Source organism: Arachis ipaensis, chromosome B9 (assembly GCF_059453495.1).
Source record: "Arachis ipaensis isolate K30076 ecotype BB chromosome B9, ASM5945349v1, whole genome shotgun sequence".
Classification (NCBI taxonomy): Eukaryota; Viridiplantae; Streptophyta; class Magnoliopsida; order Fabales; family Fabaceae; genus Arachis; species Arachis ipaensis.
Genome location: NC_142444.1, coordinates 118,739,649 through 118,754,381, shown reverse-complemented (window position 1 = coordinate 118,754,381; position 14,733 = coordinate 118,739,649). Strand labels below are relative to the sequence as shown.

General features: G+C 35.0%; 1 protein-coding gene across 1 annotated transcript; it reads right to left on the bottom strand.

Moving 5' to 3' along the window:
• Window positions 1-3,775: 3,775 nt before the first annotated feature.
• LOC107618843 (uncharacterized) lies at window positions 3,776-6,444 on the bottom strand. Its single transcript, XM_016321018.3, has 6 exons — window positions 5,876-6,444; window positions 5,348-5,486; window positions 5,044-5,158; window positions 4,666-4,732; window positions 4,292-4,552; window positions 3,776-4,088 (listed from the first exon to the last, which is right to left on the bottom strand). The coding sequence occupies exons 1-6, from the start codon at window positions 6,299-6,301 to the stop codon at window positions 4,083-4,085; spliced, it is 1,014 nt and encodes a 337-aa protein (XP_016176504.1). The 5' UTR covers window positions 6,302-6,444; the 3' UTR covers window positions 3,776-4,082.
• Between the last annotated feature and the right edge of the window lie 8,289 nt (window positions 6,445-14,733).

The following is a 14,733-nucleotide window of genomic DNA, read 5'->3' as shown; positions in this document are numbered from 1 at the left end:
ACTAAACGGTCGAGATAAGTTTCAAAGTGGTTCCTGAAATTGCACTCGAGCCTCGTAGTAGTCCCTGAACTTAATGGTTACTCATATTAATCCCTAAAGTTGCACTTCGTGACTCAGATTCGTCCTTCCGGCACATTCTGTCCACCTGGCACTACCAGAAAGCTGATATAGATTCTTTCGTGACACGCTGGCCAGGTAACAGCTAGCTGACGTGGATTAGTAAACTTTTATAGTGCAATTTGATCCCTAAATCAAAATTAAAAATTTTAATCCCCAAATTTAATTATTCTCTTCTCTATAGTATAGTAGTAGCCCCTCTCTTTTCTTCTCTTCTCTTCTCTTCTCCATATGGATGTGAAAGAGACTACAAATTACAACTTCATTGAAAACACACATATGTTTTGTTAATTAAAAATCGCATACTATGTCTTTGTATTAACATTTTATGCACTCATTTAACTCTAGTTTAATTAAAATATTTTACAAAATTCAATTTTATATTTTTATATGATTTTACAAAAATCTATCTCTTGTATTTACGGAATTAAAAAGTTACATCATTAATACTACATTACATCTGTTCCAAAATAACCATGCATCATCCTAATTTAACTGTCATTCACATAGTATTAATATAAAGTGTTATATTATGGCATTTCAAATCGTATGACATCTCCATTAAAATGACGTATCTAAGATTTTATTATAATTAAATAGGTATTTTAAATTAATTAAGGGTAATATTAGAAAAACAAAAAAAAACAAAAATTTACCTAATTTAATATTTATTATTTTAGTCTCTAATTAATAAAAAACTAATTAAGCAAAATAAATATAATTAACGTATTTCAAACACTAATTTGATCATATTAAAATATTAATCATATCATCTTTTTGTTTACAAATGTCATGCTGATATTTTAACATTTTATATTAGCATTAGAGATGAGTTGAGATTCACAATTTATGAATTTAGGAATCAATTTAATCATTTTTAAAAGTCAACAAATTTTTATGAACGTTCACAATTTTAAAAACTAAACTTTACATTATTTCTTTAATTATATATATCACATAACTTTTTTTATGTTATAATCTCACCATCTTTTTTACAGAAAAAAGGGATAAAAGCGATTAAACTTGTTCAAATAATGGTTGTTAAGAAGACTCTAGTTGTTATTGTTATAAGATACTTCAACTAAAAATAAACAAAAAGAAAAATCTTATGAATTTGGGATATAAAGATCTATGCCTATAGAGAAAAGAGGGATTACTGTAGAGAAGAGAATGATGATTAAATTTGAGGATTAAAATTTTTAATTTTGATTTAGGGACCAAATTGCACCATAAAAGTTTACTAATCCATGTTAGCTAGCCGGTGGTGCCAGGTGGACGGAATGTGCCGGAAGGACGAATCTGAGTCCCGGAGTGCAACTTCAGGGACGAATATTAGTAACTTTTAAGTTCAGGAATTACTATGAGGCTCGAGTGCAACTTCAGGGACCACTTTGAGGCTTATCCTTAAACGGTCTCATAACAAAACATGTTTTTTTTAATTTTTTTAATAATTACTAAATAGTTCTTATTTAATTTTAATTACAAATTAATCCTTTATATATTATTTAATTATAAAATCTCTCTTTTATTTTATAAATTATTATTTTATTATTCATCTATCATGTTTATTAATAATTAAAAACAAAAATAATAACGAATTAGATCTTCCATTAATTATAATAAAATAATAATTTATAACATAAAAAATTAATTTGTAATTAAATTTAAATAAAGACTATTTAACAATTATTAAAAAACTTAAAAAATATATTTGGTTATAGAACCATTTAATGATCAAAACATTTTGGGACCGTCAAATCTCGTGCCACCTCAATAGATTAGACATTTCCATTTACTTGAGTTAACAAACAAAAATATATATGAAAGAGTTTAGATAAACAAAAATATCCATTAAAATTTTGAAAATATCAAAATATGCCCTAAATTGTTTTTGGTAGACAAAAATGTCATTTCATTAGTAAGGGATTGCTATTTACGAATGTCTTATGAAAGGAAAAGTATATGGAACCAAGAGGACCAGCCAAAAATTAAACAAAATCACATTAATTTATATTAATTATTAATTTTAAATTTAAATTTTAAAAAATTTAAAATTAATTAAGTAAACCTAATTAAAACCTATAAAAACTTTCCTCTTCTCTCTCACATTAACCTACCCACCTCCAATAATCACATACACAGATCTCTCTCTCTCACCAATACTGCTAAAAGCGCCAGCGACTTCCATGCTCTCCGCGACGCCCTCACAAGCGCATCCAAAACAATTGCTTTAACACGAAGTCCACCTCCCATTTGTTATTCTTGTTTTTTTTTTTTTGGTTAATTTTCAATCTCTTTTTCAATATTTTTTTCTCTGTTTCTTTTTTTTTTTTCGAAGGGAATAGCAGTACTGCATCAGAAAATAGAAGCCTATTATTCCATACAAGATCCATGGAACTAGCTTTTATTATTATTAAGCGGCAGCAACTGCCTCTGTGGTATGAAAGGAGTAGCCTCGTGCCTTGTTTGGGTAGCCAGATTGTGTTTGCTCCTTGTTCCTCAAAGCTTTCATGGAAGAAGAAATGTTCCTTTTCTTCTCTTTTGCTTCATCTCAATTACAGAAATATAAAAAAAAACATTCATTTAATATGAAAAAAAAAAACATCCTGATACTTAACAAAAGAAATATTCAGTTATATTTTAGCAAAAATAATTAAATATTTATAAAATTTAAAAAAAAATTATGAAATTCTTAAAGAAATAGAGATATTCACATTTATAATACAAAAAAAATTCAAAAAAGATATAAAAAAATCATCAATTTAGTATTAAAAATAAACATTCTGATACTTCGCAGAAGAAACATCCATATATATTAACTCGTAAAAATTTTAAATTCACCTAGAGATATTTAACTGATTTTTGGCTAATACCTTTTTGATTCCTGGTTTGTATTTTTATCTCTCCCAAACTCTTTCACATATACTTTAGTCTATTTACTCCCATTGACTTTTATCTTCAAATCCAGATTTGGCAAGCTTAGAGAAAAACATTTATAAAATAAGGATGATATAATTCAGATATAATACTAGGGGCAACAATTTTTATAATTTGTAACTATCAATTAACTATCAATAATATTTTTAATGGTGTAAAATTATATCTAATAATAGTGTAAAATTATTTAATTTTTTTTACTGATTAAATATTAACAAATTTTTAATAAAAGTGCTGGCTCCTTAAATTTTCATTCAAATATAATGTACTGTATAAAATAGAACATTAGTCTAATGTAGCAAACATTCTACCAAAAACATTCGCTATTTCTTATGAAGTTTGATTATTCTAGCGATTTGCCTAACATTTCATATCATTCAAGCCACATTTTTAAATATAAATATATATTTTTTATATTATACAAAAGCATGAAATTAATCGTATTTTAGTAGCTTAAGATTGCATGTAAACTATCTTCATAATATGAAGATATTGAATTAAATTATTCATTATAATCATTTTCAAATTATTTCTGAAATCTCTTTTTTTCTTAGGGAAAAAAAATTCTAACAGTTACAAAATGGTATTTGCATTATAACAGGTACAGATAGATATTAATCATGTAATCCAGTTCATACTTGCGATTCGTCAATGCCCAAATGTGGTTGTAGTTTAAAAGTTCAGGCGCCAAAACTCGCTGGAGAGCAGGAGTGCAGGATGCTATCCCGAACAAAGAAATCAGCATTGAACAAAATATACAGTAAGAGTGTAAGACACATTGTGACTTTGTAATCAACGTCAAAAGTTAATCTACAATAACGAATTCCCGATCTAACCTAACAAGGTCAGCACAATATGTGAATATATGATTATCATATAATATTAACCAGTGACAGGATTCCGCAGCTGCTCCACACCACAGATGAACGTGACTTGACCCATCTAGGGAAAACATAACCCTAGGAATCTTGAATGAATGCGAAGAAGCTAATTTCAATTGCTTGTAGCAGTACTCCTTAATTTGACCTTCATGCCTAACAGAAGGAGAATAATATACATTTTAGTTACATACAGGGAAGACGGGAAGTTGGAACAAATATATACAATGAAATGTCACCGAAATGAAACACCGGTGCCTGAAAAGGTGACTTTACCGATTCGTGACAACATCACCAAGGTATCTTAAAATATAATTTGCACAATGATTAGAATTAAAATGATGGGAAAACGAATGAACCTGCTTCTTTTTCTTCTTAGGCCTCCTCTTTCTACGAGGTTTGTGCGCATCAGAGTTGGAGCTTAGACTACTACCATGGCCTGTGCTTGAAGGTCCCCTTGATCTAAAGTCTGAGCTGCTTTTGCTATTCGAAGTGTTGCTGGATGTGGAAATATCGGATCTTAGACTAGATGAATTTTGGCCTGAAGTTGACCCAAACCTTGACAGCTTCTTGTTTGAGGGGCGAGGAGGGGGCATTAAAGCTCTAGCAGAAATCTGTCTCTGAAAGAATGGGCAAACGATATTTTAAATATTGACTAATTTCAATGCCGCAGTTATTTGATACTATTGAATAAAAAATAAGGAGAAAAGCAATTACTGCTCATACTGCATACCTGATTTTTTTCATCACTGGACATGCCACCAGACACTGCTTTGCCAGATGCACTAGAAGCCTGCTCTCTGCAATAAGTTGGAAATTTCATGATGCAGAATTTACTAGAGAAACAGTTGGCATGTGTAGATTAAAATTTAAATTAGAAAACAGGGCTCCAAAGAACACAGCTTATCTAAATTTTCTACTTTTGTATATTAACAGATGAATCCCAATAGATTTATAAATTATAATTAAAAAAATGTGGCTTCAATTTGACCATACTAGCATCACAAACAGGTATACTCCAGTTGCTCTTCTTAACATCGATTACCTTGCTGCAAGTATATGAATTTTCATAATATAATAATTGCTTAAGTTGTAAAACATCTCTACCCACCTCGTGCTTTTGTCTGTCCATTCATCATCTGCATCTGCTTCATCACTAGAACTCCCAGCGAGGAAAAAATCATCTTCACTCAGATCCAAAAGGCCATCATCCTCACTGCCAGTCTCTGTTACAGAAACCAAAAGAAGATGAATCGTACAGAGATACCAAATAATGCAACACATGCAAAGTTTAGTGCTACATGTCCATGTTCCAACTTCAATTCGACTACTTGTGCACTTGAATTTTACTATCTCAACACATACTTTAAGCATTGATAATAGTTAATGAGACACATCTCAACCATAAATCAAACCTTCTAAGTCCTTGCCACTTGCTGCGGCTGCAATCAATCTGTCCTCAATCTGCTTGCGCAGCCCGTTCCTCCTGTCAACTATCTCCGAATCGTCACCTCCGGTAAACAAAGGAACATACTTCTCAGTCTTTGGAAAGTACTGCAGTTCCAAAAAATTAAACCATAACAAACCCCTCCGTCATTACTTACTCATAATTTATTCTCAATAAACAAACAACACAAAGCAACAACATCATCATCCACCTAGGAATCAAAATATATACAACACGTCTCATTTTTCACAAAGATCAAACTTACGAAAGCCAGTGACAAAGTAAAGTAAACAAAAATTAATGGAACAAAAAGAAAGAACAAACAAAACTATTCCTCAGTTACTCTTAATTGATATGAATGAACAACGCAATGCAACAACATCATTCAGCTACTCATGAAAGCTAACAGCACACTTTGCATTTCGAGAAAACCCAACGATGCATCAAAATAAACCTAATCACAAAAATTAGAAAAAGAAAACTGCAGAGAACACACCATAACGTATTGAAGATCTTTCTTAAGCTTGGAAAGCTGTTCGGAAGCCTCAGATGCTTGTAGCTGGTGGGAAGCGGCGCGCTGAAGCTTCTCGAGGCGCCTGATGCGCCTCTCGATCTTCCTTCGCTCGAAGAACTTAATCTTCCTATCGCGGAGGAAGATCTTGCGCTCGGCAGCGAGGCGCGTGTGGATCTCCTGCTGCTTCTTGAGTGCGTCGAGCTTCTGCTGCTGCGCCTCCCTCACCTCCGCCGGCAGGTTCTGCTTCCGCAGCATACGCTCCGCCGACCGAATCTGGTTTTTGAGTGAAACCGGCGGTTTAGGCTTGAGAGCCTTAGGGGCGGACGTGGAGGCGGTGGAGGAGGAGTTGGAACGGCGACTTGCGGGGTTGACCCTCACGCGCCGCTTGTTGTAGCCGCCGTGAGCCATTCTATGCTATGTGCGTTGCGAATTCGATTCTGTTCGACTTCTAGTGTGTCAATCGGAATCCAGAGTCCATGTTTGGGGGAATAGAATGGTTAGGGTTTTATGATTGTTATTTGCGTGCGCCTTGCGAAACGACCAGTATAGCGTAAGCAACGGGCGGGTTCGGGGATTTTGTTTTTTTCTTTCTAAGAAAATGACATAATCATACTTAGCATACAATTGGTGTGTATTTTGGTGGGATAGGATCAAATCTTAATGTTTTGTTGAGTTTATTTTAAAAATTTCAATTTGTTTTAAATTGATCTAAATAAATAGGGTTAAATGGGATTAATTTATATATAATTAATATTTATAACTTTATAAATTTTGTATAATAAATTAATAAAATTAATTTTTAAAAGATTACATTTTATAATAATATTTTGATTTATATAAAAGATAAAAATTGATAGATATAATTTATTACGATTAAAAAAAAATCAGTTATGTGCATGTTATTAAAATCGAACTGGTGATTGACCCAATCAAATTATTAGATCACTAGGTTAACAGTTCAATCAGTGAGTCACTGATCGAACCGTTTGATTTAGTAATAATAATTAAATAATATATAAATTATAATAATAAAAATTTAAATAGTAAAAATAATAAATACATTTATAATTTAATGTAATATAATATACATAATACTAGATTATAAAATTATAATGTAATATTATAATTAAATGACAATAAATTATAAGATTTTGCTATCTTGTATCCTAAGGGCACACATTAAGATTATAAAGTAAGAACTTTTTTTAGAAATACAAAAAATTTAAGTTTCTAATACATTTGTTTGTATTTATTAAAAAAATTGAAAATTTTTATTATTGGTAATTTTATCATGTGTGATAAACCCTAAATTATATAAGATTATAATTTAATAATTTCTTTTGTATAATATATATTTTTGAGTAAATTACTAAAATCAGTCTCTAAGGATTTTAAAAGTAGATATTTTAGTCCGATTTTGCTAGGTATACAATGACTTTCATAAATCATGTAAACAATGGGTTTTAAAATTGGCCCAATAAAGTAAAAAATACACTACACCCCTACAAAAATTACGGAAATCACAAGTGGAGAAGGGAGATTACCGTATACGTAACTGCATTATTCACTGAACTCATTGTCTACCTATAATTTTTCATTTTAGTCCTCAAAGAAAATTAATACATAAATCAATCCCCATTATTTTCCTCTGTCAAACATATCAGTCCCCAATCTATTTTCCGGTGTGACTCACCAACGGAGATTGCTGAATCGGCATGTTATTTCACATACGTGGCCGTTAAGTGTCCACGTGTGCAAGGAGGAGATGCAAGGAGGAGAAGAAAACAGTCCCTGAACTTGTTTTCAAAAATGGCATTGTATTAATACTTTTTCTTTTCCGTTCTTCATCATTGAAGCTCCTCATGAAACCCCAGTTCTTCATCTGCAGGAATCAAAACATCCAAGTTTAGTTCCGATAATGCCAAGTAAAGGAAGTTCATCTTCTTCGAATCGCCATAGAGGGAGAATCGGTGGCTCCAGTGGTAGTGGTCTCGTACATAGTGACGTGAGCATCCTGAGGAAAGTTGAAATCACAAAGGGGCAACTTAGCCAGGTATTTTCTTGATGTTTTAATACGTTTATGCCCGCGTTGCCAACGAGATCCAATGGCCCGTCACCAACGACAAAACCGCTATCAAGGTCGATGACTCTCACTACTTTTTCTCCTTTTGACCCGCTAATTAAGGGCTCTAAATCCGATTCCGATGAAGAAGATCAACGTAGCCGCGGGTAAGATAAGAGTGGTTCTAATTTGCTGAGCTATGGGTTGACGATTGCGTTGAAGGGGCAGAAAGGATTGTTGAGGGAGTTGGACACGATTTTCCAGAGCTATGACAATTTCTCGGTGCATAAGGTTTTTGAGAGCTCGAAGAAGAAAGGGGAGGTTCTAGATGGTTGACATCGCTAAAGGATTTAGATTCAGCAAAGAAGAAGGAGATGTTGGAGGAGCGGAGCGCTATTTATTGGACCACGTTGGCCCCAAATGTATAGGATTATAGTGGAACTACGACCAAGATGATTGTGGCGGGTTCCGGGCACATGATCAAGGGGATTCTTTGGTGCGGGGATGTGATTGTGGAGACGTTGAAATGGAAGAACGAGGTATTAAAATGAGAAAGGAGAAGTAGTAATATACAACGCCGTTTTTGAAAACAAGTTCAAGGACATTTTGTCATACTTCTCGCACATGTGGACACTCAACGGCCACGTGTCCCAATTAACATGCCAATTCAACAATTTTTGTTGGTGAGTTACACCGAAAAATGGATTGGGGGTTGATATATCTGACGGAAGAAAACAATGGAAATTGATATGTGTATTAATTTTTTTTGGACTAAAATATGCGCTTTTAAAATCCTTAGGGACTGATTTGGTTAATCACTCTATATATTTTTATTTGCACCATGTATAACAATAACAAACATGGCTTATTGGAGAAGGGGAATAAGTGATGACATGTCATCATGTCATGTTTTTCTATGCTTTTTCTTTGTTTTTTTTAGGTTTTATGCACTTTCTTGAGCCATAAGTAAGCCAATTGGGTAGAATTTCACGTTTCCTTTGATTCAATCAACCATGGATAAATTAATGCATTTTCATGAGATTTTGTGCTATAATTGTTATATATTATGAAAGAATAACAATCTCATGATTTTGAGCATAGCTTTGATGTGCTTGGTTGATTGATAATAGGTGAAAAGAGCTTTGAAGAAGGTTGAAGAAAGAAGAAATGGCAAGGAGCAAGAGAAAACAAAAAGCTTGAGCAAAAGCTTGCCTCAAACTTTAGCTCAAACTTTTGGAAGAGTTGAATTCACTCTAGATGGAGCAAAAGCTTGCGCCAACGTTTGACCTCAAGCTTTTAGGCAAACGTTGGCGCCACAACAAACACACCCTGGAGAAGAGCAAAAGCTTGCGCCAACGTTTGACCTCAAGCTTTTAGGCAAATGTTGGCGCCACAACAGCCTGAAGGGGTATACTTCCAACAAGAATAACTTGAGCTACAGAGTTCCAAATGAGGTGATTCAAAAAGCAATGGAAAGTAGGAATCGAGAGCTTTCCAAGCATATATGGCACTACATGGTGGACACTAAAATTGAGGGAGAAAACTGCCCCGCAATGTGCATAAACGAACATGGTGGCAACCTGCAGTGAGGCCAACTGACCTCTGCACCTTCGATGGAGTATAACTCGAGCTGTAGAGCTCCAAATGATGCGCTTCCAACGGCATTGGAAAGTAGACATTCAGGGATTTCCAACAATATATAATAGTATGGGATGGACAATGCGTTTGAGCCTCCAGAACTGGCGTTTTCGACCACGTTTGAGGCAAACTTTACCTCAAACGTTGCACACCAAAGCCAGCGACCCTGTCCTCTTCAAAGGAGCATAACTTGAGTTGTAGATGTCCAATTGAGGTGATTCCAATTGGGTTAGAAATCTGACATTTAGAACTTTTCAACCATATATAATAGTCTATAGTGGGCATAAAATTGGCAACGTTGACAAGAGGACAAAGTAGCACCCCAAGGCTTGATATGCAACAAGAGGGATCCACGTTTGGCTCAAAGTTTGACCTCAAACTTTGGCTCAAACGTGGATGATAGCAAAATGGCCATCTGCATGATGAGTTTGGTGAATAAGTTTGAGTCAAAGTTTGCCTCAAACTTTGACTCAAGCTTTAATGGTTCATGGCCCGGTTCACAAATGGGTTTCTTCTCAAGACCAAGAACAATCAACAGAGGCCATCTTCAACCCAAATCCAAAGCAAGCAAAGCCCATTATCATCACTCAAAGGCACAAGAGATAGTTAAAATAGAAATTTCATTTAATTGTAATTTATTTTAAATTTCAATTTCATTTTCATTTTGTAAAAGCCTATATAAAGGCATTAGTTTCATTTCACAAGGTAGGCTGGAACAGAGAGCACTAGGAGGTTGGCTCTGATAGAGAGCATTGGAGGCGAGCCCCATTAGAGAGCTCTCTCTTAGTTTCATTTTTGTTTTGAATCTTGGGTTGAGAATTGAAGAAATTCTGTTTCAATCTCACCTTGAGAATTCTCTCTGTTTACTTGCTGCAAATTTGAAGGAATTGTGATTTGGATCTAAATTGTCTTTACTGCTTTCTTCTTTATTTTCTTCTGCAATTATCCTCTGTTGGATCAAGGAAGGAATTGAGATCTAGACTTGTTCTCTAGTCTCATCCAACCCCTGAGATCTTCAACTTTCCTTTAGCTATTGCAATTGAGCCGCATTTCACTTTCTGTTTGGTTCCTCAAATTTAATTTACATTAAGCTTGCTGCAAATCTCATTTACATTTCCTGCACAATTTTAAATTCCTCTGCAATTGCTCTAAATTCTGATTCACTGCAATTTTGCTTCTCTGCTTACATTGTTCCCAATTTATTCTTCCTGCAATTTAAATTTCCAGTTGCGTGATCTATTGCTCTCTTTAATTTCCAACACCCCAGCCCTTTACTTTTCATGCAATTTACTTTTCTTGCAATTTAAGATTCTTGAAATTTACATTTCTTGCTCTTTAAGCTACTTGCCAATTTACACTCTGCAACTTTAAATTCATTGTCATTTACTTTCTGTTGGCTACAATTTCATACAATTCACTTAAATGTTAGCTTGACTAAACTAATCACCCACTAAAGTTGCTTGATCCATCAATCCCTGTGGGATCGACCTCACTCATGTGAGTTTTACTACTTGATGCGACCCGGTACACTTGCCGGTTAGTTTCGTGTTGGATCGTTTTCCACACATCAAGTTTTTGGCGCTGTTGCCGGGGATTGAAATAGATTGACAATGATTAAGTGAAGTGGAGATCTAGATCTAGCATTTTTATTTTCCGTTTCTCTAACTTTGGACTAACCCACTAACTGTTTGAATTTTTGCTTGAGCTAACTACAATTTCATCATGGATTGAAGATATGGAGGAACATACAACAATTCCAACTAATCAACAAGGAGGAACAGCTAATAACAACAACAATCCACCACAGAGAAGAGTTCTGGCTTCCTACACATTTGCAAATCCTAGACATTGTGGGAGTAGCATTCATACCCCAAATGTTAATGCAAATAATTTTGAACTAAAGCCACAACTCATCACATTAGTTCAAAACAATTGCTCTTATGGAGGAGGACCACTTGAAGATCCAAATCAACACTTGTCCACTTTCTTGAGGATTTGTGACACTGTTAAAACCAATGGAGTGCATCCTGACAGCTATAAGCTACTGCTATTTCCATTCTCTCTCAGAGACAAAGCCACCCAATGGTTGGAATCTTTCCCAAGAGACAGCATTGACAATTGGGATGATCTAGTGAGCAAATTCCTTGCCAAATTTTACCCACCTCAAAGGGTTATCAGATTGAAGACTGAAGTACAAACATTCACCCAAATGGAGGTTGAACCATTATATGAGGCATGGGAAAGGTACAAGGCTCTGATCAGGAAGTGTCCCCCTGGAATGTTCAATGAGTGGGATAGATTGCAGAATTTCTATGAAGGCTTGACATTGAAATCTCAAGAGGCCTTGGATCATTCAGCTGGAGGCTCTTTGCAACTCATGAAAACTGCAGAAGAAGCTCAAAATCTCATTGATATGGTAGCTAACAACTAGTATTTCTTTGCTCACCAAAGGCAACACCAACCATCACAGAGGAAGGGAGTGATGGAGTTGGAAGGAGTGGACTCAATCCTAGCTCAAAACAAATTGATGCAGCAGCAGATTCAACAACAATTTGAGCAAATGGCCAAGAGGATTGATAGCCTCCAAGTTGCAGTAGTAAGCACCAATCAACCATCAACCACATGGGGAACAAATGAAGAAACTCAAGAGGAGCAACAACAGGAGCAAGTCCAGTACATGCACAACCAAAATTCTGGGTCAAATGAAGTCTATGGTGATACTTACAACCCTTCATGGAAGAACCATCCAAACCTGAGGTGGGGAGATAACCATAACCAAAACCAACAACCATGGCAAAGAAACTCAAATCAAAACACTTCAAGAAACAACCAAAATAACAACCAGCACTGCAAGATGAGTTGAACTCCATTTGTATTTTGCAAAACACAACACCATTGAAAATTGAAATTCATGTCACAGAGACAGAATTTCTTAGTGAGGCAAAAACACAAACACCTTGGTTTCAGTTTAAAACAAAGAACAAAAACAAAAAATATGCTTGATCTAGACTTCTCACCCACTTAATCATTGTTGATCTAAATCAATCCCTGGCAACGGCGCCAAAAACTTGATGTGTGGAAAACGATCCAACACGAAACTAACCGGCAAGTGCACCGGGTCGCATCAAGTAATAAAACTCACGGGAGTGAGGTCGATCCCACAGGGATTGAAGGATTGAGCAATTTTAGTTTAGTGGTTGATTTAGTCAAGCGATCAAGAGTTGATTTGAGTGGTTTGTATTTGACAGAAGCTAAATTGCATGAAATTTAAAAGGGAGAGGGACAATTGACAGGAAATTAAAGAGGGCAGAAAATAAAAGTGCTGAATCTTAAAGAACAAGAAATTAAATTGCAGAAACTTAGATTGCAAGAAATGTAAATTGCAGAATCTTAAGATGCAAGAAATTTAAATAACTTGAATCGTAAAGGGAATTGGAAATTGGATTTGCAGAAATTAAACAAGAGAAGGTAAAATTCAACAAACAGAAATGTAACAGATGGACTCAATTAAACCGGATCTTGAATGAAAATGAAAATAAACTTGGTGTAGCAACGAAACAAGGAAATTGAAATTGAAAGCTGTAGATCTCAGGACTCAAGAGACTAGATAGCCAAGTCTAGATCTCACTGCCTTCCTAGATCCAGCAAGAACAATTGCAAAGGAAATGAAGAAAAGTAAATTGCAGAAATAGTAGAAGAAGAAGCAATTAACAGAAATAAAAATTCAATTATGCAGAAAATTAAACAAGATCTCAAGGTGATATTGAAACAGAAGTTTTTCAATTCTCCACCCAAAATCCAAAGCAAGAAAAGTAAAGAGTGCTGAGCAAGAACAAGGAAGAAGAGAGATCAATTCTCCTTCCTAATTCTCTTGAATTCTAAAAACAACAACTAAAAATATAAAGGTGAGCTCTCTCTCTAAGTGTTCTAAGAATTCTCTAAGAAAAGCTCAATGGTTTTGCTATTTTTGAAAAGTCTTTGATGAACCTTCTGTAGAAGCCAGCATGCCCAAGAAAACTTCTTACTGCTTTCATATTAACAGGTATAGGGAGTTTTTCAATAACTTCTATTTTAGCTTTATCAACTTCTATACCTCTACATGACACTTTATGCCCAAGAACTATTCCTTCCGGAACCATGAAATGGCACTTTTCCCAATTCAACACCAAATTAGTTTCTTGGCATCTTTTCAAAATAAGAGTTAAGTTATGCAAGCAAGTGTTAAATGAATTGCCAAAAACAGAAAAATCATCCATGAAGACTTCTAAGAATTTTTCCACCATATCAAAAAAGATGGAAAGCATACACCTTTGAAAAGTGGCTGGGGCGTTGCACAGCCCAAAGGGCATCCTCCTATAGGCAAAAACTCCAAATGGGCATGTGAAGGAGGTCTTCTCTTGATCCTTGGGGTCCACTACTATTTGATTGTAACCAGAATACCCATCCAGGAAGCAGTAATAAGCATGGCCTGCTAGTCTTTCCAACATTTGATCAATGAAGGGCAGAGAAAAATGATCTTTTCTTGTTGCATCATTCAATCTCCTGTAGTCTATGCACATTCTCCACCCAGTCACTGTCCTAGTGGGGATCAACTCATTCTTCTCATTGGTGATGACTGTCATTCCTCCCTTTTTTGGCACAACTTGAACCGGACTCACCCAAGAGCTGTCTGAGATTGGGAAAATTATCCCAGCATTCCATAGCTTCATCACTTCTTTTTGAACCACCTCTTTCATGGTTGGGTTGAGTCTTCTTTGAGGTTGAACCACAAGTTTTGATTCTTCCTCCAATAAAATTTTATGCATACAAATAGCAGGGCTGATGCCTTTGATGTCCTCAATTGTCCACCCCAAGGCTGTTTTGTGAGATTTTAATACTTCAATCAACCTTGCTTCCTCATCCATGTTCAAGGAGGAATTTATGATCACTGGTAATGCCTCTGCTTCCCCAAGAAACACGTATTTGAGGTGAGGAGGGAGAGGTTTCAACTCCTGTTTTGGTTTATCCTCTTTCTTGTCTTCAATGGATATTTCTACCACTTCCTCTCCTTGTTCTTTCTGATGCTCCAAATAGTTGTCTTCAAATATTTCTTCTACCAGCCCTTCTATCATATCCACATTCATGTAGTTCTCTTGCTCTG

What these genes read in the sequence shown, in the direction of transcription:
- LOC107618843 (XM_016321018.3), bottom strand. Translation starts at nt 6,301, where the DNA reads ATGGCTCACGGCGGCTACAACAAGCGGCGCGTGAGGGTCAACCCCGCA. An exon ending in AAGATCTTCAATACGTTATG is followed by an intron (nt 5,487 to 5,875) that starts GTGTGTTCTCTG and finishes TTGGAACTGCAG; the next exon opens with TACTTTCCAAAGACTGAGAA. An exon ending in AAGTGGCAAGGACTTAGAAG is followed by an intron (nt 5,159 to 5,347) that starts GTTTGATTTATG and finishes TTTCTGTAACAG; the next exon opens with AGACTGGCAGTGAGGATGAT.